This window comes from Canis lupus, chromosome 21, assembly GCF_048164855.1.
Source record: "Canis lupus baileyi chromosome 21, mCanLup2.hap1, whole genome shotgun sequence".
NCBI classification, from domain to species: domain Eukaryota; kingdom Metazoa; phylum Chordata; class Mammalia; order Carnivora; family Canidae; genus Canis; species Canis lupus.
In genome coordinates, this window is record NC_132858.1 from 27,480 (window position 1) to 53,000 (window position 25,521).

At 38.1% G+C, this 25,521-nt stretch overlaps 1 protein-coding gene across 4 annotated transcripts in view; it reads right to left on the bottom strand.

The window, feature by feature from the left end:
- Positions 1 to 25,427, bottom strand: part of LOC140612206 (rho GTPase-activating protein 20-like) — a 51,089-nt gene extending 25,662 nt beyond the window's left edge. The window contains exons 1-3 of one of the 4 annotated variants that reach the window (XM_072789274.1): positions 23,223 to 25,427; positions 8,247 to 8,414; positions 192 to 341 (exon numbers count right to left, since the gene is read on the bottom strand). Coding sequence is in view for 1 of the 4 variants with exons in the window: in XM_072789277.1 (XP_072645378.1) it covers positions 192 to 341; positions 8,247 to 8,414; positions 23,223 to 23,353 (449 nt within the window). In the remaining 3 variants the exon portion in view is untranslated. Of the gene's footprint in view, positions 1 to 191; positions 342 to 8,246; positions 8,415 to 9,347; positions 9,873 to 23,222 lie in introns of those variants that run through there. The other 3 variants (XM_072789277.1, XM_072789273.1, XM_072789276.1) reach the window with 3 other exon arrangements.
- Between the last annotated feature and the right edge of the window lie 94 nt (positions 25,428 to 25,521).

Consider the following 25,521-nt stretch of genomic DNA (forward strand, 5'->3'; position numbering starts at 1 on the left):
TACTCCAGTAGTTCCCAGTATACATTATCTACTTGCTTCCATGTGGATATAAGCACCTTCTTAGGCAGAGTACAAGGCAAAACAGGTGTCATGGGAGGTCAAAAAGTGAGTCACCAGCTTGGTAGACAATAGATTACAAGGTTATCCTTTTCAAGCCATGTAATTACAGGACACTAAGCCATTGGTCTTACCTGAAGGTGGCCAGGAAGTTCACCGTGAGCCAGCCCAACACAAAGGACCTCCCAGAATGGATGTTGGCATCTCCCACTATATCCATGCAGTTGGCAATCCACATAGTGTTCAGTGGTATTTTATTTTTTATCTTAAAGTTTTTTTTATACCTAGAAAGATCCCAAACAAGACCTCTGTTAGTTCATTTCAAAAATGTTATGGGAGCAGCTGTGCTCATTAGAGACCAGTTCTCACTGTTCTAGGGTAAATCATGCCTCCCACATCTCTATTACCCTCTGTGCACACACAGCAAATGGTTAGATGGGCCTTTGCAACATGTGTGTTGAGCAAATTCTGGCTTGGAAACCTGAAAACACTTACTCTAATGGCAGCAAATAGCCGTATTTTTGAATGGTGAGTGTTGAGTAACCACTGTATATTTTAGAGCTTTGTAAGAAAACCATTAATTCATTTGCTATTGCTGGATTTGTTACTTATTATACATAATTTTTATGGCTATTATTGCAGTTAATTATTCATTTATGACTTGCATACTTCAAAAAGTGTTTGAGGGGCTGAACAAAGGTACCTGATACATGATTTATAAAAATAGTTATACATTTTTTTTCTTAAGAGAGACAAACCAGGGGCACCTAGGTGGCTCAGTCAGTTAAGTGTCCAACTCTTGGTTTTGGCTTGGGCCATGATCTCAGGCTCTTGAGATCATGCCCCTGTGTAGGGCTCCCCACTCAATGAGGAGTCTGCTTCCTCTCTCCCTCTGCCCCTCCCCCTGCTCATGCTTGCTCTCTAAAATAAATAAATAAATAAATAAATAAGTAAATAAATAAATAAATAAATCTTTTAAAGAGTGTGAGGGAGAGAGAGGAAGTCAAAGCAAAAAAAAAAATAAGCTTGGATCAGAAAGATTTAAAAGTTACTTTCAACCTTAATTTAAAAAAATATTTTCTAGGCTTTAAAGCATAGGTTATTTTCAATTTCCCTTCTTAAAATTTTGTCGATACCATTTTCCCTTAGATTCTGGCTAAAATGAAAAAACTGTTAGCCTACAGACTGAGCCTGACTGAAAAATCATCCATCCATCCATCCATCCATCCATCCATCCATCTGTCCATCAATCAATCCCAGATCAGTGGTCTGGAGGTCTTATATGTAAGTCATGGATACTTCCCATTTCTCTGAGGAGTCAGAAGGGGTGAAACCGCTTTTTGAAAATTTCTGCCTAATCTTTGACCTCAAAGATGAAAACCACCATTGATTTATTTTGGTTGATTAATTGATTAATTTGGTTAATTCACAACTTGGACTCGCAGGTAGGCTTGAGATTTAAATAGTTACAAGTCCTATAAGGGATGCCTGGGGAACTTGGATCCTCCACTCTAGAATTCCTTACTATTCAGAAACACATGTGGAAAACACTGAACTAAACTGAGATGAAAGACACCTCATGTGCAAAAATCCCTATGACTCCACTGATTCATGGAACAATTAAAGCTAAAACTCTTCAATGGGATTTATGAAATAAAAATAATCTCTTAGGAAGCCCACTTGAAGGATAATCTAGATTCAAAGCTTAGGTCATAATGAATATAAATATGATGGATACCAACATCTTTCCACATTTTTATTTCAACATTTTTTTATTTCAGCATTACACCCAAGTGCCTGTATCTGTGTGCTTGAAGATTTTTATGGAACATAATCAATTAACAGATAAAATCATTTTTCTAGATAGTAATTCCAAAGGCATTGTCACATCAAAAATATATGGCCAGGGGGAATGATAGACAGATATCTGCTTGTTTTTACGTTTTTTTTTTTTTCTTTCTAATATAGGTATTTGTGTATATACAGACACCTAAGATCCCATGTGGAAACTTCCAAATATATTGACCTGGAAAAAACCATCCAATAACCTTAGTTCAATAAAGCACCAGGATTAGTTGAACCAAGGAATTATCCTAGAGCCCAGAGCATGGTTTCTACTCTCCTATAACATTTTGAACACTTATCATATGCCAAGCTCTGTTCTAAATATTTTATAAATATAAATATAAATATAAAAAATTTAATCCTCAAGCAACTACACTAGATGGTCTCTATTAGTTCCATTTTACAAATAAGGAAACTCACAGAGAGTGTAAATAAATTGTCAAACGCAGGAGACAGGGTTTGAACCCAGACAGCCTAACTCATAAGCCCATGTTTGTAAACATTTGGCCATGAAGTAGCCTTTTCATCTTTCCTACCCTCAGCCTCATTTCTGTCCCCAGAGCCATCAGGCTTTCTCATGGGATTTATATTGGGAGTGAGAGGATAAATCTCAAGGCATTATATTAATACAGCCAGTTGCTAGCTTGGATATATTTAAAACGTGTTTTAAACAAAGCTTTATACTTCAATAGATTCTTCTAAGGTCTTACTGTGTTTCTTTACTCCCAATCACTGACCCAATTGGATTATCTCAGCAGAAATTAGAAAGTGTTAATCTACTGTAAACTGACTCAAGAAGAAGGAAGAGGAGGAGAACTGCAGTTTTTACTTCTAAAAATAGTCCTTTACTATAGTTGTATTAACATGATGGATGTCCTTCTTGCTTTCCACTACCTTAACCTTTATGCCAGAAGGTAAGCCCCAGTGAACTGTGGAGATTTGCAGGATTCTAGGGAGATTTCCTCTGTTCTAAGATAGAGGTATTCTCTTACAAATGTTGGAAGCAGGGGTCATAGTCTATTCTGTAACTATTTGTCATTTCACTGACAATGAGTTAATAGTCATCTTCATCTTTTGACCAAATTAAATTCATTTTTTATTTCATTTCTACATTCTTTAATAACTAACGATGAGGAATGTGATGTCTAAAGAGGGTGTGAGCTAAGTTCAGTCCCTTTTTCTAAATTCACAGGTTTCTATATTTTATTAAGTAGATACTATTCTCTCTTTTTTAAAGATTTCATTTATTTATTCATGAGAGACACACAGAGAGAGGCAAAGACATAGGCAGAGGGAGAAGCAGTGCCCCAAGTAGATACTCTTCTTAAAAATAAAGTGATTTTTATTTTAATTTTTAAAGTACTTTAAAATACTTTAATTTTTAAAGTAATTTTTATTTGAAAAATAACTTTAGTATTCTAATGAATATCAAAAATGATGAGGTTCCATTTGACTTCAATTCTTGTGAATACAAGTTTCTAGTGTATGAAAGAAGTGACAAAAATCCCCAATTTTCACTATTATTAACATCTTGTACAACTGGAGAAATAGAATTTCTTTGTGAAGAAACAAACATTTAATTCCCCTCATTATTACGTGCAAGCCAAAATTCACTAATTCTGACCGAAAAAACAGGTAGAAATTAATCAACTATTTATTCAATTTCTGTTAAATTCTGTAGTGTCAACCTAAGGTGAGAGAGTCTCCAGCTGATGCCTGAGGGTGAGCTGAGGTAAAATGGAACCTGGGCCACCCTACACCCTTTTTATGGCTAATTGGAAAAATTAGGCACTAAACTCAGATTATTAATTTGAATAGATTGATTGAGGGTATTGATTCCTCCATGTAAGAGCAAGGCATGACAGGGATGAAATATGTTATTTCAGGGGCTATTCCTTTTTAGTTGTTTCCTTCTAGAAAAAAAAAGGTAATTTTTTTCATATTAACAGTGATCATAAATATACCCAAATATTTACTATGGGAATGATCTCATAGTAGTTTTCTAAAGATTGTGACAAGCATTAAGTGCTGCTTGCTACTGCTATGGATGAAATTGTGTGTCCCTCCCACTGCTTTCCTGCCTTCTTACCATAAAGCCCTCTCTGCCAGTATCATCATGTTTGGAGATAAAGCTGCTTTTTTTTTGATATAGAGGTTTTGAAGGTAATTAAGTTTAAATGGGATCATCAAGTTAAGGTCCTAATCCAATAAGATGGATGGCCTTGTAAGAAGCGGGAGAGATCTGTATGTGTGTACATACATGCATTGAGGAAATGCCTTGGGGTACACAGTGAGAAGGCAGCCATGTGCAAGCAGAAAAAGAGCTCTCACCAGAACCTGACCATGATGATATCCCGAACTCGGAATTCTAAAAATCTGTGTTCTCTCTATATCAAAGACCTTGGCTTAAAAATGAAATTCAAATGCCTGAGATCACTTACATTTTCTAATATTCCCAATGTATATATAAAGTATATGAGTAATATTTTGGGAGCTGAGTCTCTTTAAAAAAACATTAACAAATAAATTGATAAAGATTTTGTCACATAAAAACTCTTGAGTAGACATAAGGACATATCTCAAAAGCAATATGTGAAAGATGAAAAATGTTCAACTTGTTTTGTCATAATGAACCATTTGAAATAAAAATTCAGCCCTTCAATAGGTGCAACTCTCTAGTGGAAAAAGAACACTGTCTTTATATAAAATCTTTTTAGCAGAACATCGTAGGCTCTGTAAAACCTGCTGAGAGGTAAGCAGCACCCAGGACAATAAATGGTTCTAGTAAGAAAAGGAAAGTCTTCTCCTCTCCCTAAATGCTATAATAATTACAAAGATGAAAAAAAAAGAAGAAGAACAGTATTCCCCTTATAAATTGAATATGAGTGGTCTGTAAGGTCCTAACAACCAGGAAATGAGTTTGCTATTTGTTAGCATGTCTCTTGGGCTAAGGATGGAAGGGTACAACATGGTATGGGAGGAAGAACATGGCCTTGGATGAAGGCAGGCCTGGGTTGGAATCTCTTGCATGATTTTCCTTTGTATGACTGGACCATTTCTGAGACTTCCCCTGTCCCCATTTTCATCTCTGCAGCCTGTGGATGATAAAAAATACTGGCCTCGGAGGGCTGTGAGAAAATTTTTATTTATTCATGAGAGACACACAGAGAAAGGCAGAGACATAGGCAGAGGGTGAAGCAGGCTCCCTGTGGGGAACCCGATGTGGGACTCGACCCCAGGACCCAGGGATCATGACCTGACCCAAAGACAGATGCTCAATCACTGAGAAACCCAGGTGGGTGAGGCATCTGTGATGTTCCTAGTGTGGTTTCCAGCATGCATCCCACATATTTTGGTCTCCCATATTCACCTTGGTTAAATAAGGATAATGGTAACTAGTCTGTATTTTTAAAATAATGACTTGGCCCTCTATCAGGAGGAGTAGAGTCTTTCATATGGACCTCATGCCAAGGTCTGGACATTCTTTTTCTCTTTGTCCTCCTTATGACATCACCACCTTCAAGGTTACATCTATGGGCAATTTCCCTAATCTCAAATATATTTTACAACTATCTTTGCCTCTGATTTTTTTTTGATAGCTATACTTCCTTCATTTTTCAATTCACTAAGTGTTCTGATTTATTTCTTACCAAGCAGATTGGAGTTCGTTGTTCACTCAACGTAAAGGAAGGGTTAATTTCAATAATGAAAGAATCTAGGTGTTCATGGAATGTTCTATGAAATTCAGGAAAAAAGAGAGAATAGAAATGGTAGCACCACATAGTGAATAAAAGCCTGTGCTTTGAAATAAATAGACCTAATTTCAAATGTAGAGTCTGTCAATTACTAATATGGTTACCTGGGCAGAGCCATTAGACCTCTGAGCATCAAGGTTCTCCAAAATAAAAATAATCTGATCTCACAGGGTAGTTGTAAGGTTGGACAAAATTAGGTACATAAAGTTTTTTAGCATAATATCTGACATGTAGTAAGCCCCTCATAAATTATTATTAATGTAACCCAGATGAGTATAGCATCTTGCCAAATTATTACTAGCAAGTCTTACCTATGACATGGCATAACTGGGATCTAGGGTGAAGGCAGTAAAAAAAGAGGGGGTTAGTTTTTTCTCATGACCAAAAAACTTCTTGATATTTTGTTTGTGGGAGTCTTCTTTGTCTTCCATGTTTTGTGAATAATGCAAACAGAGATGGAGTAAGTAAACAGGTGACCTTCCATGACCTGCTCCCAGATGTTTACTGAGCAATTATGTTCTAGACTGGATATTTGATGCATTTGTGTTCAGGGTTGAGAGGAAAGTGCACACAGTCGATTCTTTCTCCTACATTCCATCTGTCTGCTCCATCTTTTTATTTTAAAAGATTTATTTATGTATTCTTTATTTATTCTTTATTGTTATGAGAAACACAGAGAGGAGAGAGAAGCAGAGACACAGGCAGAGGGAGAAGCAGGCCCCCCGCAGAGAGCCTGATGTGGGACACGATCCCAGGTCTCCAGGATCACGCCCTGGGCTAAAGGCAGCCCTAAACCCCTGAGCCACCCGGGCTACCCTGCTCCATCTTTCCTTTTTACTAAACTGCTAAGATAGAGCCCTGATACCATCCATCAGGACTATTGCCTCCCCTAACTAGTCTCCCTGCTTCCACTCTTGCTTACCCATCCATCTATTATCTACCAACAGTCAGAATAATTTGCTAGGAATATAAATCAGATTTGGTCAGTCCCCTAGTTAAAAATCCTTTGGCAAAATATTTCCACTTTTTTACCATGGCCTGTGAAGACCCTGTGTGACTAGACCCTTGAGCACAGTATCATATCTGATAGCATGGCCCATGCTCTAGGCTCTAGTCAAATCAGTCTTCCCTGAGCCCCTCTCTCTGAGGGGTCAGATTGTACCCACATAGGCGGGCAAGTCCCTCAGCCTCGACGGCTCAGGCACATTGTCTGGGAATGTGGCTGCTTCTCCTCTCATAGATTTGGTTTTAATTCTCCACCTCAGAGAGGCCCTCCTAGACTATTCATCTCTAATTATGTTCCCACCCTCTCCACACAGCCCCCATCCACGTTCTATCAGCAACACTAATCATTATCATTCCCCCTCTTATTTTTATCATTTGTAAGTCCCAGGCAGGAGAGACACTGGCCTGTCACATTGTCAGTTGTATTTGCTGCAGGGACTTGACACAAAACAAGACCTCCAGAAGTACTCAAGGAATGAAGGACTCAAGCATTGGCAAACACAAAAGGAAAAAAAAAGTAATGTTTTCTTATAGTAAGGGTTAATGAAGAAAGAGAAATTAAGGAGTCAATCCCATTTACAATTGCACCCGAAAGCATAAGATAACTAGGAATAAACCTAACCAAAGAGGTAAAGGATCTATACCCTAAAAACTATAGAACACTTCTGAAAGAAATTGAGGAAGACACAAAAAGATGGAAAAATATTCCGTGCTCATGGATTGGCAGAATTAATATTGTGAAAATGTCAATGTTCCCCAGGGCAATTTACACGTTTAATGCAATCCCTATCAAAATACCATGGACTTCCTTCAGAGTTAGAACAAATTATTTTAAGATTTGTGTGGAATCAGAAAAGCCAGGAGAATTTTAAAAAAGAAAACCAGAGCTGGGGGCATCACAATGCCAGATTTCAGGTTGTACTACAAAGCTGTGGTCATCAAGACAGTGTGGTACTGGCACAAAAACAGACACATAGATCAATGGAACAGCATAGAGAATCCAGAAGTGGACCCTCAACTTTATGGTCAACTAATATTAGATAAAGGAGGAAAGACTATCCACTGGAAGAAAGACAGTCTCTTCAGTAAATGGTGCTGGGAAAATTGGACATCCACATGCAGAAGAATGAAACTAGACCACTCTCTTGCACCAGAAACAAAGATAAACTCAAAATGGATGAAAGATCTAAATGTGAGACAAGATTCCATCAAAATCCTAGAGGACAACACAGGCAACACCCTTTTTGAACTTGGCCACAGTAACTTCTTGCAAGATACATCCATGAAGGGAAGAGACACAAAAGCAAAAATGAACTATTGGGACTTCATCCAGATAAGAAGCTTTTGCACAGCAAAGGATACAGTCAACAAAACGAAAAGACAACCTACAGAATGGGAGAAGATATTTGCAAATGACATATCAGATAAAGGGCTAGAATCCAAGATCTATAAAGAACTTATTAAACTCAACACCAAAGAAACAAACAATCCAATCATGAAATGGGCAAAAGACATGAACAGAAATCTCACAGAGAAATGCAATTTTTTTGAGAATCACAAGAGCACAAAACATGGTACACCTACTTGGTATTAGACATCAGCAACAAATCGCTGTACAAGAAAAGCTGCCGCTTCTGCCTCCTCCAGCCTCTCTTGAGTTCAAAGGGGCCATGGATGAGCACAGTACGAGTGGCACCCTCAGATGATGTAGTGCTTTCGCTGTGGGTGTCCACCTCCACAGACGAGCTCTTCCTGCAACACATCAAACACAGAGCAACTAGTTACTAGTCAAATACACAATATAGTTTAATGCCAAGTGTCAAGGTTTACACAACACTAAAATTTAGTCTCAACCCCCAAAGCAGAGCTCCAGAGCTCAGAATCAGGGATCCTTGAGTTACAGAAAGCTATAGAAAGAGGTGAGGTCACTTGGGGAACTGATGCTGAGGGAGGACAGTTTCAAGGACGAAGCCCTTGAGCATGCCAACACTTAGAGGTGTGGTGGAGAAAGAAGCAAAGCTAATCATGAGCCATTAGGCAGGCGAGAGCCAAGAAGCCAAAGGTAGAGCTGATTACAAGAAGGTGAATGAACAACAAAAACAAACAGGACTTGTGGCCTAATATAAAATAAAATAATGTGTGAAGAATTAATTACAATTTGCTTTTATGTTAAGATAAAAATGAAGATAACTGAAGATTCTGGAAATTGATCCCCATCTTATCTAATTCAATATTCAAAATTGGGGTAAAAATTCTCAAAGATCAGCAAAAATACTGGAAACCTCAGAAAGTTTCTGAATACAAGAGTTTAGCTATTATTTGGCTGAGCTCTGACAGGACTTCCTGGTCAGAATAGGTAAAACAACTCAATTGAACAGAATGTAAAAATTCTTTCATAAATAGGACAGGTATTTTTATAGACCCACTGAAAATTCTGTCTCATGGAGAGAGAGAGTTGGCTCTCTCATGGAGTCAAGAAAGTATCTCCGCCTCCCCCAAGGATGCATAAAGCCTGCTCCCTTCTGCTCATCAGCCCTGAATCTTATGAACAGGAGCAACTTTTCAGGAAGCTGGTGCTGAAGTTACTTATTACTTTCTATGTAATTAGAAGAAACAAAAGAAAACAACACTTCCTGTTATTGCCAGTCTGTTTGGATGATCAGAAATAGTGTATCAGAAGACTACCTCATGCAGTGAAGCCTTGAATGACCACCTGTAAGTTTAGTATGCTTTCTGATTGACGGGAACATCCTTTTTTCTTCAATTCATGGGACGGGAAATCGAGTGAGTCTACAGTACTTGGCAGAGTACTGTCAAATGCTTGAAGCCTGAAGATTCCACAGTGGTCTGAGATCACTGACATTATGATGTCACAGATTCAAAGCTCATGTCATAACTGCCAAACTGACATACTGGTTTCCCTATCTTGGCCTCCAAGTTTTGATTTTTTAAAAGTAATCTTTTTATTTTGAGATAACTGTAGATTCATTTGCAGCTATAAGAAATAATACAGAGAGATAACATCAGTTTTTTACAGATGGAGTCTTCCAGAGATGCTTCCATCACCACAAGGGTCCTTCCTATTACCCGTTTACAACCACACAAATTTCTTTCCCCCTCCACCACCTCTTTAATCCCTGGCAATCACAAATCTGTTCTCCATGTGTATAATGTTGCCATTTCAAGAATGTTATACAGATGGGATCATATAGTTTATGACATTTGGGGATTTGCTCTTTTCCATTTGATGTAACTGGAAATTCATCTGGACAGCTGCAAGTATTCACAGTTCATTTCTTGGTGTCCCTTAGTAGTACATCATGATATGGATGTATCACAGTTTGCTTAACTACCTGTTGAAGGAGTTCAGGATTGTCTGCAGGTTTTGGCTGTCACTAATAAAGCTACTATAAACATCTGCATACAGGTTTCTGTGTCAGCGTTAAGTCTTAACTTCTCTGGGCTAAATGCCCAGGAGTGCAAGAGCCAGGTCATATGGTAGCTGCTATGTTTTGTTTTTTAAGAAACTGTCCAACTGTTTTCCAGAATGGCTGTGCCGTTTCACATTCTCCCCAGTACTGTATGAGTCATTCAGTTTCCCCTCATCCACAAGAGCAGTTGGTGTTGTCATTTTAGCTATTCTGATAGCTGTGTAGTGTGATATCTCACTGTGGATTTCACTTGCATTTCCCTAATGGTTAGTGATACTAACCATTGATTTGCCACCTGGACATCTCCTTCAGTGTCACGGCACCTACAGGAGCCTGTTAAAAACATGTTACATGAAGACGGTGTTCCCTTTCCACTAGGAAACTAATGGTTTTACAGATGATGAGGCTCCTGCACATACAGGTTGGACTCTGAATCCAAGCAGCTGTGACGTAGCATGAAGGCTTCAAATCCAGCTGACTCAGGAGGTCACACAGCTTCCTGTGAGCCACCATCCCTTCCCACATGGACAGTGTCTTTCTTTGACAACTGTGGAGGACTGAAATTTGATCTTACGGACAAAGTTTGTGGTTTCCCTTACAGGCTCCTGTAACAGGCATGTGAAAACCTATCTTTTATTCCCCACTAGACTATGGACCTCAAGGAAAGAGTCTGTGTCTGATCTATCATTAAATTCTCACAATCACTGGCACGTCAGAGGAATCAAAAAATTCTGTATTGAACAAGTGAATGAAATAGTTTTCTGGCAGGGATGGACAGGGAAAAAGGCATGACATAAAACAATCTTTCTCTTATTTACTTCATTCATTCAACAGATAGTGTTTGAACCTATACTAGGAGAAAGGCACTTGATAGGTCTGGGCAACAGGGAGCCAGGCCCAACTCTCACAAAACCAGGATTTAAATGAGGAGGCGGGGGGGGGGGGAGACAGAAATTAAACAGAGAATGCCATCAATAACTGCCTAACACAGCCTCTGGAAAGTACAGCAGAGGAAAATTAAAGAGTGAGATGAGAAATTTAGAGAGGGACTTGACACCTGATTTCAATTATGGAGAGGAAGGCTTCTTTGAAGATCTCATTTGAAATGACCTTTAAAGAATAACTTGGGGAATCCCTGGGTGGCGCAGCGGTTTGGCGCCTGCCTTTGGCCCAGGGCGCGATCCTGGAGACCTGGGATTGAATCCCACATCGGGCTCCTGGTGCATGGAGCCTGCTTCTCCCTCTGCCTGTGTCTCTCTCTGCCTCTCTCTCTCTCTCTCTGTGACTATCATAAATAAATAAAAAATTTAAAAAATTAAAGAATAACTTGGGATTACTTAGAAGAGAGAAAGAGGAAGGAAGGGGGAAGGGAGGGAAGATATATTTGTCAGTTGAAGGGACAGAATGTGACTAACTGATGTTTCAGAAACATGGAAGACTTTGCTGGATTGGAGACACAAGCAGAAGGTACAGGAGAGGAAATCGGCCTGTAAATTAGGTAGAGGTGAGAGCACAAGTCCTGGTAGTCTTTTTAGACTTTATTAAGGCTTCTCATCTTAAAACCAAACTAACACAGAAGTGGCATGTAGATAGTGGCCTCCAGACTTCTCACCACTTTTATTTATTTTTTAAAAATATTTTATTTATTTGAGAGAGAGAGAGAGAGAGAGAAAGAGACAGTGCATGTGCACAAGGGGGGGGGGCAGAGAGAGAGAGAGAGAGAGGAAGAAGCACAAATGGTGCTGAGTGTGGAGTCTGACCTGGGGCTCTGTCTCATGACCCTGATATCATAACCCTGAGCCGAAATCAAGAGTCAGAAACTTAACCACTTAAACTTAACCAACTAAGCCACCAGGGTGCCCCTTCTCACCACTTTTAAAGGACAACGCTTGACTGGCCATGCTTGACTGTATTTAGAACCATGGAGGCTCATTGGGCAAGACTTTCTGGCCTCCCATCAAGCACCTGTCAAAATCTATTTCAGGTAAAAAACAATCTATTTCAGGTAAAAAAATATAGGCAGACTTATCTCTGCACCTTCCCCAATTCTCAGATTGTGTCCCATTCTCTGCATCTCCCTTCAGAGAGGTTAGAGATTTAGAGGCCAGGAAAACCTCTCCTTTTAGAATCTAGTCCTGTTGATCAATTCTGATATGCATCAGACTCACTTGGGAGGCTTTTCAGGCACTCATTCTGAAACTGCCTCCCCAAGAGGTTCTGATTCATCAGATCTGGAAAAAGCTCTTTGAGTGATTCTTACATGTAACCAGGATTGTGAGTCACTGGTTTTCAGGAATTAATTGAGAAAGATACAGTGATAGCATCTTCTCCTTGTAGTAAAGCAAAGGAGAGAAAAGTTTGTCTGAGAAAGATAAAAGGAACTTTGTTTTACCATGTCATAATTACCTTTGCAGTAATAGCTGAAGCTTAATTTCTTCCATACCATTGTTATTTATTTTAATTTGATGAATGAGCTCTAAATAGAATAATAGTGATAGGGTCTGTTTTCTTTTCTTTTTAAAAGACTTTATTTATGTATTTATTCATGAGAGACACAGAATGAGAGAGAGAGAGAGAGAGAGAGGCAGAGACACAGGCAGAGGGAGAAGCAGGCTCCATACAGGGAGCCCGATTTGGGACTCCATCCCGGGTCTCCAGGATCATGCCCTGGGGTGAAGGCAGCGCTAAACCGCTGAGCCACCTGGGCTGCCCTAGGATCTGTTTTCATCTATTTCACCGAACACCTATGTTTTCACCCTAAATATCAAATAGAAGAGATACTGTAAGGTGATCTTTATGCCCATAATACCATACCATTGATCTATTGTCTCTTTTTGTCAATACCATACTGTTTTGATTATTACAGCTTTGTAATATATCTTGAAATCTGAGTTTGTGATACCTCCAGTTTTTTTTTTCTTTTTCAAGATTGCTTTGGCTATTTGGGGTCTTTTGTGGTTCCATAAATGCTTATGAATTACTTGTTTTAGTTCTGTGAAAAATACTATTGGTACTTTGACAGGGACTCCATCAAATCTGTAGATTATTTTGAGTATGGGACATTTTATTAATACTTGTTCTCTCATCAATAAGCATATTGGAATATTTCCCCATTTGTGTTTTCTTCAATTTTTTTCACCAATGTTTTATAGTTTTTCAGTATATATATATATATCTTTCACTTCCTGGTTTAAGTTTATTTTTAGGTATCTTATTATTTTTGGTACAATTGTTAATGGGATTGTTTCTTAATTTCTTTTTGCTCTTCATTATTAGCGTATAGAAATGCAGTGGATTTCTGTATATTGGTTTGTATCCTGTGACTTTCCTGAACTCATTTATCAGTTCTAGTCAATTTTTGGTAGAATCCTGAGGGTTTTCTACATATAGTACCATGGCACCTGCAAATAGTGAAAGTTTTACCTCTTCCTTACCCATTTGGATGCCATTTATTTATTTTTCTTGTTTGATTACTGGGGCTAGGACTTCCAGGGCTATGCTGAATAAAAGTAGTGAGAGTGGAAATCCTTGTTTTGTTCTTGATCTTGGGGAAAAGCTCTCACTTTTTCACCATTGAGTATGATATTAGCTGTAGTTTTTTTATATATGGTCTTCATTCTGTTGAGGTATATTCCCCCTAAACCTACTTTGTTGCGTTTGTATCATGAATGGATGTTGTACTTTTAAATGCTTTTCTGCATCTATTAAAATGATCATGGTTTTTTACCCTTCTCTTGTTGATGGGATGTATGATGTCAATTGATTTGTGAATATTGAATCATATTTGCATACTAAGAATAAATCCTACTTGGTCATGGTAAATGATTTTTTAATATATTGTTGGATTTGGTTGGCTAATACTTTGTTGAGGATTTTTGCATGTACGTTCATCAGAGATATTGGCCTGTAATTCTCTCTCTTTCTCTGTAGTCTCTTTATCTGGTTTTGGTATCTGGCCTCATAGAATACATAGAAGCTTTCCTTCTTCTGTTTTTTTTTTTCTTTAAAGATTTTATTTATTTATTCATAGACACAGAGAGAGAGAGGCAGAGACACAGACAGAGGGAGAAGCAGGCTCCACGCAGGGAGCCTGATGCGGCACTCGATCCCGGGTCCCCAGGATCACACCCCAGGCTGCAAGCTGCGCCAAACCGCTGCGCCACCAGGGCTGCCCTGTTTTTTGAAGTAGTTTGAGAAGAGTAGGTGTTAACTCTTCTTTATATGTTTGGTAAATTTTTTTTTAAGATTTTATTTATTTATCCATGACAGAGAGAGACAGAGGCAGAGACACAGGCAGAAGGAGAAGCAGGCTCCACACAAGGAGCCCGATGTGGGCCTCGATCCCAGGACTCCGGGATCATGACCTGAGCCAAAGGCAGATGATCAACTGCTGAACCACCCAGGCATTCCTAAATGTTTGGTGAAATTTACCTGTGAAGGCATCTGGTCCTGGACTTTTGTTTTTTGGGAGTTTTTTGAGTACTGATTTGATTTCATTGTGGATAATCAGTCTGTTCAAATTTTCTATTTTTTCCCAACTCAGCTTTGAGAGGTTATATGTTTCTAGGAATTTATCCATTTCTTCTAGGTTGTCCAATTAGTTCGCATACAATTTTTTCATAATATTCTCTTAAAATCCTTTATATTTTTGTGGTGTTTATTATTTCTTCTTTTTCATTTCTGATCTTGTTTGAGTCCTCTCTCTCTCCCTCTCTGTCCTTTTTTTAAAGGATTTTATTTATCCATGACACAGAGAGACAGAGGCAGAGACACAGGCATAAGGAGAAGCAGGCTCCATGCAAGGAGCCCAATGTGGGACTCGATCCCAGGTCTCCGGGATCATGCCTTGAGCTGAAGGCAGACGCTTAATCGCTGAGCCACCCAGGCGTCCCCCCCACTCTCTTTTTTATGAGTCTGGCTAAAGGTTTATCAATTTGGTTGATCTTTTTAAAGAACCAGCTCTCCTGGTTTCATTGATCTGTTCTATTGTTTTTTGTTTTTTTTTTTTTGTTTTTTTGTGTTTTTTTAGTTTCTATTTCATTTATTTCTGCTCTAATCTTTATTATTTTATTTCTTCTGCTGGTTTGGGGTTTTATTTGTTCTTCTTTTTCCAGCTCTGTAGTGTAAGGTTAGGTTGTTTATTTGATATTTTTCTTGCTTCTTGAGGTAGGGCTGGATTGCTCTAAACTTCCCTTTTAGAACAGCTTTTGCTAGATTCCAAAGTTTTTGGACCATTGTGTTTTCATTTTCATTGGTCTCCAAGTATTTTTAAACTTCTTCTTTGATTTATTCTCTTAAAATTTTAAATCTTTGGGATCCCTGGGTGGTGCAGCGGTTTAGCGCCTGCCTTTGGCCCAGGGTGCGATCCTGGAGACCCGGGATCGAATCCCACGTCGGGCTCCTGGTGCATGGAGCCTGCTTCTCCCTCTGCCTGTATCTCTGCCTCTCTCTCTTTCTCTCTGTGACTATCATAAATAAATAAAAATTTTAAAAAATTTTTTAAATCTTTGATTACATGTGTATATTGGAAAACATTATGTAATGGCAAGAGCATGAGGTCTGGAATCAAATTACGCAGTTTTAATCCTTCCTCATAATTTACTACCTATATGACACTGGGTAAACTAGTTACACTTCTGAAGCCTCACTGTTGTCATTTATAAAATCAGGATGGTGATAAAAGCAGCTTCATAGGGTTGTTATGAGAATTAAATGAGATCATACTGCAGAAATCTTAGTATGATACCTAACAGAGTAATCCTTCAAATGATTTAGTTATAGGAGACATTGAGACTTTTTATTCAGAAATAGTAACAATATCGTGGGTATTCTCCATGACCAAAGATAGGGAGAGATTGTAATAGTGCCAACTGAGTAACTACAAACTGCCAAGTTCTTTGCCAGGCAGTTTATGGACATCATCTCATTTCCTTGTAGCAGGTTTGTGAGGTAAGAATCATTATTTCCACTTGGAGAAACTGAAGTTTAGTAAAGTTAAGTGACTGAAAACCACATACCTAATAATTCATAGAGTCAAGTTTGTCTAATTTCAAAGTCCTATAATTTTTCCTTGCCTAAACAATGTTTCCCTCCTGGAAGAGGAAAGAAAATATATTTTAAGCCACATCCCATTTAGGTTGGCTCCCAAATTATTTAATTGACACATAAGTGAGTGTTTTCATCAACTGTCAGTGTTCACATATGGTGCCCATGTCCCACTCAGTCTCTTCTCCCGAGAATGGCTGGTTGTGGAACCCAGAGCTACTGCTGGTACCATGAACTGACTGTCAGACAGGAAATTTGCATCAGCTCTCAATGTGGATAGGAGACTCCTGGTACTTTACAGAACGAGATCTTAGGTTTTAGACAGGCTGGGAGTAAGAGTCAGGGCTGTGAAAAGTCTAATGATTCCCCTCCTAATGTCCATGGTTCACATCTCTTTGATAGATACCAGGCTATGAATTTGTGGCTAAACATTTCCACTGCCTTCTAAGCTTGATACCCATCCTAGATAAGTATTATGAGTAATTTCTCTCCTGATTCTGGCACTCTGGATTTTCTACTACCACTAATTGATCTCTATAAAGAGGGAAAAAAGAAAAAAAAAAAAAAAAAAAAAAGAGGGAAAAAAGAGATGCCCAGGCCTTGGCAGTGAGTGTTCACGCCACTACCCTTTGCTGCCCTCTACTGACCATATCTGGAAATTACATTTAACCTTCTAGGTCCTTGTCCCAAAGCAGATAGAGATACTGCAGTGAGTGAAACCAGGCACACAAAATTTGAGATGCACCAAAAAACTAAGGAAGATATATTTTAATATAATATTTTTAAAAGTCAATTTTCAAAAAATAAATGATGAACAAAATACCGAAATGTACCCTAAAACAGTACTACTACTAGCTTATATGTACAAAGACCCTGCCATCCATCTTTTCATTCAAGAAAGAGGTTTAATACCACAGTGGAAAATCATGCTACCAGTGCTGGTGAACCTTTTTCATCACTTGCATATATGGAAAAAGACCCAGAAAATTTAGAATAAACTGAAAAAAAAGGGGGGGGGGAGAGAAGGTGCAAGTGGAACAGATATTATAACAGTAGACTCCTGAGGAAAACAAGTAAGAGAACGGAAAAAAAATTAAGAAAACAAAACCAACTAACATCTTCAGAGTCAAGAAGCCAAAAAAGAGGTGGCTATGAAATAAGAACAAAGGCAGATAAAGATTTCTTGTATATTAAAGGTATCATCGACCAAATTGAATTTAAAAGAAAGTCTTGAAGATTGAGTTCAAGGAATCCCATTTGACCTTGACACTTGGAACATTCATCTTTCAGTTTTAATGACCTAAGGTTACCCCTTTTTTTCTCAATAAATAGAGCTATTTAGTCCTTCAGTAAGGAGTAATTTAATCATTGGAATAACGGAAATGCTATTTTAATTTATAGAATCAACATACAAACAAAGCTTGGAAGACAACAACTGTAAAAGAGAATCTGACTAATATTAACACTGATAATATGAAACAATGGAAGTCTGAATATTAAAGCAGCAGAGCGATATGGAGGATAATGTCACAGATTTTTCTCACCTATTTATTTATATAGCAAGAAATCAATTATATACTGTCTAAAATTGATGTAACAAAATAGAGTTTAAGTATACTCTTTAAGGGATCCCTGGGTGGCGCAGCGGTTTAGCGCCTGCCTTTGGCCCAGGGCGCGATCCTGGAGATCGGTGATTGAATCCCACGTCGGGCTCCCAGTGCATGGAGCCTGCTTCTCCCTCTGCCTGTGTCTCTGTCTCTGTCTCTCTCTCACTGTGTGCCTATCATAAATAAAAAAAAAAAAAAAAAAAAAAAACTGTAAGTATACTCTTTAAAATGATAATCATCAGAAATATCAAAACAAAGTAACTGGAAAAACATAGGCATGGATGGATCAAAGAAATAAGTTTCTCATCTTCCAATAGATGCTATCTAAAGTTGATAAACAAGATAAAAGAAGAAGTGCAAGTATTAACATATATTTCAGAGGTATTGTGATAACCACCAGGAGAACAGAAAATACTTAAAAATAGGGAGCTGGAAATGAGTCGGGGAACAAGTTCAAGCTGAGAATTTACTTTTCACTTGGTATCACTCTGTACTGCTTGATTTTTAAAACATGTGTATGTATTAATTTTAAGTATAAAAGTTAAAAGAAAAAAAAACCAACTCAACTTTTTGCAGCTGCAGCTCTTGGCATCACTTCCTTCCCAGCTGCAATCTCTCTCCTTACACCAGTGGTCCAATCCTACAGAGATAGGAAGGAGTAAAAGAGACTAGAAAAGTTTCTGTCCTGAAATTTAAGTTTTTTGGAATCTTTTTGGTTTGTGCTCGGGTTCTATCTTTTCAATGGTGCAACTCTTTGGAATACTAACTTTTGACTACTTTAATCTGTGATATCTAGAATCTCCTGAAAGTTTTGCTAAACTTTGTTATCCTTCTTTTACTTCTTGACAAAAGACTAATCCTGACTCATTGCCTCTTAGTGTGATCACAGTATTTTATTTTCTTAGAATCTTGATTCTGGCCACCTACTGCTTTGCCTGGCCCAACTCAACCTGCCTAGGTAGGAATGAAATGTCTATGGAAGAGATGACAATTATCATTTTCAGAATAAATAAAATGTCATATATTAGTAAGTTAAACATAGTACTAAGGGAGTAGGGTGACGTTCATTATCCCATTCCTCATGCGTTTACAGAGGAGAGTGTACTTCACTGTTCTGGAGAGAACAGACTTGGAAGAATTTGGGAGTAGAAGTTTTCTCTAGACTTGTGGTCTCACAATCTTGTACTAAAGTAGCCAAAACATGAGACACAAGACACAAGGAAATGAAGAAACCAGAATATCTACATTTTTGAAGAAGGCAATAATAGGTAATATATATGGAAGATCCCTGCACACATCACCAAAACAAAACAATAACAGCAAATGCAAAGGAATACCTATATTAAACATGTGGAAGCACAACTATTGATGGGCACTTTCTGCTCAGTCATACAGATTCACAGGCTGTGGATTCAGTGCTGGTGCAGCTGGCTGGCTTGCCACCAGACTGAGACCAGGTCCTCGCTGTCTCCAGCATAGATGCTACTAAGTTATCTGCTATGCTCTTTGGCCGATAGCAGTGTCAGATGATATTACATATTCACTTAATTGGAGTACCACAGTTTTGTTTGTGACAACTTCTATAGTGGAGATGCAGTTTCTTTTGTGACTGCTGACCCCTTGGAGACTAGAACTATTTAGAGATTTGAACCAACTTTGAAGAGGCTGAAGAAGCTATACTCATTCCTGTGAAATCCCAGGACACAGCTGCAGCTGTAGGAACCTTGGCTCTGAGTTAAAGCCTCTGGCTGACACTGAGCCAATTGTATAAAATGGATAGTGAGAGCATTTGGACTTTAATTTCTATGAGCTTTTATTTGCAAGGGGATTTAGTTTGTGGGGAAGTTGAGTAATAAAAATGAGTTTCATATTGTTCAAATTTGGGACATTTTAATATTGATACAGTTCTCTGTGTTCATTTCATAAAGTCTGGTGAGTTATTTTGGACAACATGACTGGGCGTAATTAGTGATAAGAAATCGAATCAGAGAGAGAACTTTCAGCTTAGTACTATCTGACTCATGGTGCTAGTCTTTTGTGGGCAAAAGCAAAATGCCCTTCAAGCAGTTCCAGAAGGACTCTGTGTAGGGAGAAGCAGACTTGGGGACTGTGTGAGCACAGCAGCACTGTGAGCATGCACCACTTGGCTGAGAGGGACAGCTGCCCTGGTCCCCTTCTGATGCCTGAGTACCAAGGGTTATGACATTGTTTCTCAGCCTTCCATCATGTGTGAACTGCCTTCGTGACTTTTCTACAAAAAGTGACATGTTTTTAAGTATTCAGCGTGGACTTTATAATCTTTGCTCAGGGTAATATGCGTTAAAACATGTTAGGAAAAAAAAAAACAGGTATCTTTCTGACTACAGATGAAAATACATACATAATTACTAAAACTGAAAAAACAAAAGCCTTTGAGTATGCTACTTAAAACAACTCACATGATGCCAGTGGAATCCACAATGTAATATATTTAAAAAATTAAAAAGCTGGCAAATATTAGGAGGGATGCGTGTTATTCCCCTCTTCAGGATTCTACTCCAATCCTGATGACAGAACATGGTTTTGGAGAAGAGATTTGGGGTCGCTGTCTTCACTTTCTCACACCATCCCAAGCAATGTAGAACAGACCTTTTTAAGACCTATAGAAGCTGTGTAAAGCTTTTGTACTTAAAGAGCTTCTTGGTCCCCTATTGGAGTGGGCTTGAGTGAGGACAACTGCAGTTGTCTGGCCATCCCATGGCTTGTTTATGGAGGTGCAGTAGCAAACCCTATTTTTGCAAAAGGTCTAAGCTTCTACCCAGCTTTACTAGGGAACCCTATAATTTGGATGATAACATACATCTCAATCACCTTCTATCTTCCCTCTTTCTCAAACTGGTTCCAACCCATAAAGAAGCCCAAATTCCAACACAGCATGTAGTTACAAAAACAAGTGAAAGAATGAAAGAAGAAAATGTTGATGGAAGAAAATGTATGCTGCTATTATACAGCAAAATACTATGTATATATAAACATTTAATGATAGCTTATTTTGAAAAAGTGTTTTTTAAAAAATTAATGCAACTCGATATTCAAATAGTGTTGAGTTCTCCTTCCCCAACTTGCTGGTAGAGTCATGTAGTATTCCAGTCTTTCTGGCTGAGTCCCTGCAACTGGAGCAGGGCACCTTCCCCTGTTGCCTAGATTCTGAAAACCAGTGAGAAAGAATATTGGTTTTGGGGTCAGGCCTGGTGCTAGACCCTGTGTGTCTGAAGTTCAGCAAATTACCTAGCCTTCCTGAGTCTCAGGTTTTATACATGTAAAATGGGAACAATACCCCCCTCTAGGGTTGTTGTGAGGATTAAGTAATAATGCATGTGAGTGAGTGACACTGCCATTCAGAAAGAAATTCAGATCCATGCCTAGGTATCCACTGGGTATGTCCATAATTAGATAGTTTTTGAAGAGGTTTGAGATCTTTCCCTTGCATGGAAGTGGAGCATGAGTGGTCGTGCTTATACTCAGAGGCTTTTTATAGCACAGATAAAATGCCAAAACAATAAAGATTTTGATCTCATGTGTTCCTTTGTGCAAACAAGCTTGTATAGCAAAATGGTGTAAACACAGATGAAAATGGACTTCATACAAATAAATGAAATTAGGTTTCTCTAGTATAAAAAGAGATCAAATGGTAAGAGCACAAAAATAGGTGAAATGGTAACATAAACTGACTTGTGTAATCAGTGGGTAAATTCTTGATATTTTCCTCTCTAAGCTTTTTCTAATAGTTTTGTTGCTAAGGCTACAATATTTTTGCCAGATTGGAAGATGATTGTCAACTCTAATGAAGATTAAGTAGCTTTCCCAACTAGATTAAAAAAAAAAAAAAAAAAAAGCATCAGTTAATGCTGCTGGCTTTCAAAGCCATAATCATGAAGAATGGAAAGATCTTTAAAGATATGCTCTTAAATGTGTGGGAAATATCAGAAAGGGAGACAGAACGTAAAGACTGCTAACTCTGGGAAACGAACTAGGGGTGGTAGAAGGGGAGGAGGGCGGGGGGTGGGAGTGAATGGGTGACGGGCACTGGGGGTTATTCTGTATGTTAGTAAATTGAACACCAATAAAAATAAATAAATAAATAAATAAAGATATGCTCTTAGAGACTCCTAACTCTGGGAAACGAACAAGGGGTAGTGGAAGGGGAGGGGGTGGGGGATGGGGTGACTGGGTGACGTGCACTGAGGGGGGCACTTGACGGGATGAGCACTGGGTGTTATGCTTTATGTTGGCAAATTGAACTCCAATAAAAAATAAATTTAAAAAATAAAAAATACAGATCTGCTCTAAGAAGATGTAACTAATAAAATTTGAAATTTAGCAGCATTTCTATTCCATAGTTATTCCAACACACTGGTTACACTGAACAAAAATAACTTAAAACAGAACTTTACATATTTAATAAAAAAGATAAAGATATTATTATTTACAACTTTAGCAAAAAATTAATTCCCTAAAGAGTAACAGGTTATTTAATGAACAATGCTTTTGACTGGTTGGGAAAGTGTTTCACCACTGCTCACAAATTCATACTTGATTTATTCCTTGAACAATATAGATAAGTTACAGGATTAAGTCCTCTGTCTTTTGGTTCCTGCCATTAATTGGTTAAAGTCATCTGAGGACAGTGTAAATATAATGCTCCCAAAGAAACCTGGAGTTTTATAAAGTAGTTAATGGAAAGTAATTTGTTATGGACAATTGCTAAAAGGATGTAAAAGGGTAGGAGCCATTAGGAAAGATGAAGAAACACTTCTTTTGATGTGCTTGCTGAGGAGCCAAATGAGCTTCTTGATCATGGACAGAAGAGACCATCTAAAGTTCAAAAAATGTAGAGCTGTTTGTGAATCCATTGATCCTGCTATTCTACTTGTGCACTAAAGCAGGAAAATTAAATATTACTTAGCCAATATAGGTGCTGTGTTTTCTTCCTCTGATGTCTTTTTATTTTTGTAGCCAGAAATCCCATTGTTAATTTCCAATAGGAAAAGCTGAATATTAAAGTTAAAAGTTCACCTTAATTTGAATATTGTAGCATTAGTGACATCTGGTGGAAAACGAGTTACAGTGTGGCATTATTTAGGTATTCTGATCTTTCCTGTATAATATCATTTTCATCAGATTTTCACACAGCCCTCTCCTCAAGTCCATGGGAAGAGTGTACTTTCTGGCCCCACTGAAGTTTGGCTTAGCCTTAAGACTTACCTGCATCAGTGGAATATGGGCAAAAATGTCAGTGTGAAAGTTCTGAAGATAAGCTTTAAGAGTCCTGGTGAGGCATTGCCCCGTCAATGAAAGAACGAGACATGTGCCCTGCAGACTTGCATGAGAAGAAGACAAGCACTCCAGGTAACCCACAGACTTCCAGGAAAAAAAAAAATTGTTATTCTATGGTTGTTTGCTGCAAAAGCCAATTAATACATGAGACTATTACACACCTCTGTGTGAATTCCCATGGAGGCTTGACTCCTCTCTTCAATTGATGACACTGGGAGAAGAATCCTGGAGACATGTGGTTCAGTCCCTTCTGGAGCTCTATTTCAGACCCTGATAGGCCCAGCCGGAACATGTTTCCATTCCTCTACCTATGGTAAGCAAAGCTGAGTCAAGAGTCCAGGGCAGGCCCATCAGACTCTCTTAGAATCTTCGTTTCTCTAACATGGTGTGGAAGTCATGTAGGGCTTTTTTTTTCTTCCAAATTTTTATTTAAATCTTAGTTAACATATAGTGTAATATTGGTTTCAGGAGTAGAATTTAGTGATTTATCATTACATATAATACTAACTGTTCATAGGTCATTCGCAATTCTTGCATCTGTTGGTTTAAATATCTTCCTCTTAAGGTGGACTTCAAGGTATAGGAAAAGAGGGCAGGACAAGTTTAGTTGGGGCCATAGGCCAAAGCTTTTCCAATTGAGCTTTGCCAATAAAGCTCATAGCTTGGCTCCGACTCAACTCCAATATATGTACTAGTAGGAGTCACTAGTGTTATAAGCCACAAATTATAAGTGGTAATATTAGGATTGTTTTATTTGGCGAATAAAAACAACTGACAGAAATTTAAGTATTATCAGTGATCTATTAAAGTTGCTACTGGTGAACGTTTTTCAGGGAATAACCACATTATTTCTGGTTATTTAGCAGAGGCATTTAGTGTTTCCTAAAGCAGTTACTGCTTTCTAAAAAGAATTTCAAACTTTTGTCCCAAAAGTAGGACCAGAATTTTTAACTCTTCATATTTTTACTGAACTTCCAGTTCTGCTTTCCTTCTCAACCTAATGTTTCATGTTTAGAGGTTACAAACAGCCCAGAATTTATTTTTTTGATGTTTTTTGAAGAATTTATTTTAAATTCAATTAATTAACATATAGTGTATTACTAGTTTCAGAGGTAGAATTTAAGAGGTGTTGGATATAACACCCAGTGCTCATGACATCACCTGCCCTCCTTCATGCCCATCCCCCAGCTACCCTATTTCCCCAACCTCCTCCCATCCTGTGACCCTATTTGTTTCCTATGATTGAGTACCTTTTTTCCTCCCTCTCTGTTTTCATCTTCTTTAGTTTTCCTTCCCTTCCCAGACGTCCATCTGTTTTGCTTAATTCCACATAGGAGTGAAACCATATGGTAATTTTCTTTCCTGACTTATTTCAATTAACATGATACCCTCTAGTTCTATCCCAGTCTTTGCAAATGGCAAGATCTATCTATCTATCTATCTATCTATCTATCTATCTATCTATCTATCTATCATCTATCTATCTACCTACCTATCTATAGATCTCACATATTCCTTATTCATTCATCTGTCCAAGGACATCATGGCTCCTCCCACAGTTTAACAGCCCAGAATTTAAATGTTTTAATCTTGCTAGTGTCCGCTTTGTAACATACCTCATGTTTGGAAAACCAGACTCTTGACCATACTTTAATTCAACATCTTTTTCATTTCTGCAGAACTACTTTTCTTATTCAGGAAAAAGACATGTGGGTGGACCTCAATTAGATAGCTTCAACAATTCTCAAGGCAATGGGCTTTCACAATAGCATTCACTATACCTGTCATCAAATACTGGCACTTATTTGTCTTGCAATGAGAGAATTGCCCTTTATTCTTAACAAGCAGGCAACTGGATCAGAGAGATCAGATTACTCAGGCGAAAAAACAAAGACAAATACATAATGAGATAAACCTGTGTAGTAACTGCCTGGAAGCTTGCCATCTATTTTCCTCTCCATATCTCAAGCTTCAGAAAAACCAGGACTTTGTTTCATTCATCCTAATACTTGGCACTTTTACAGGTGCTCACTTTGTAATTTCTGAATGAGTGATACAGGCTATGTGTTTTTACTTTATAGTGAAGGTTAATGAGTTAACTCATATAAAAAACTTAGAACAGTGTCTGATACTAAGCACTTAATTACAAAACAAGGTAACATTTAGAATAGGGATTAGAAAAGACTTCAGAAGTTTGCCTTAAACTGATCCTTAAAAAATAAGCTAGCCTGGCAATAAGGATAAGAGCATAGAAAAGTTCTACAGTGCACTATATGCTAAAATCAATTAATTCCAAATGACATGTATTATTTTATACAGAGAATGATGCTTATTTTAAGTCTAAGGTTATAAGATTAAAGGGATATAATCAAAGCTTGTCCACTAAATTGAAAGTACCTCCAGATTTATTCAAGTTTGTATCTTTAGGCCTTGGTAGGCACAAGATATTATTTGCTATAC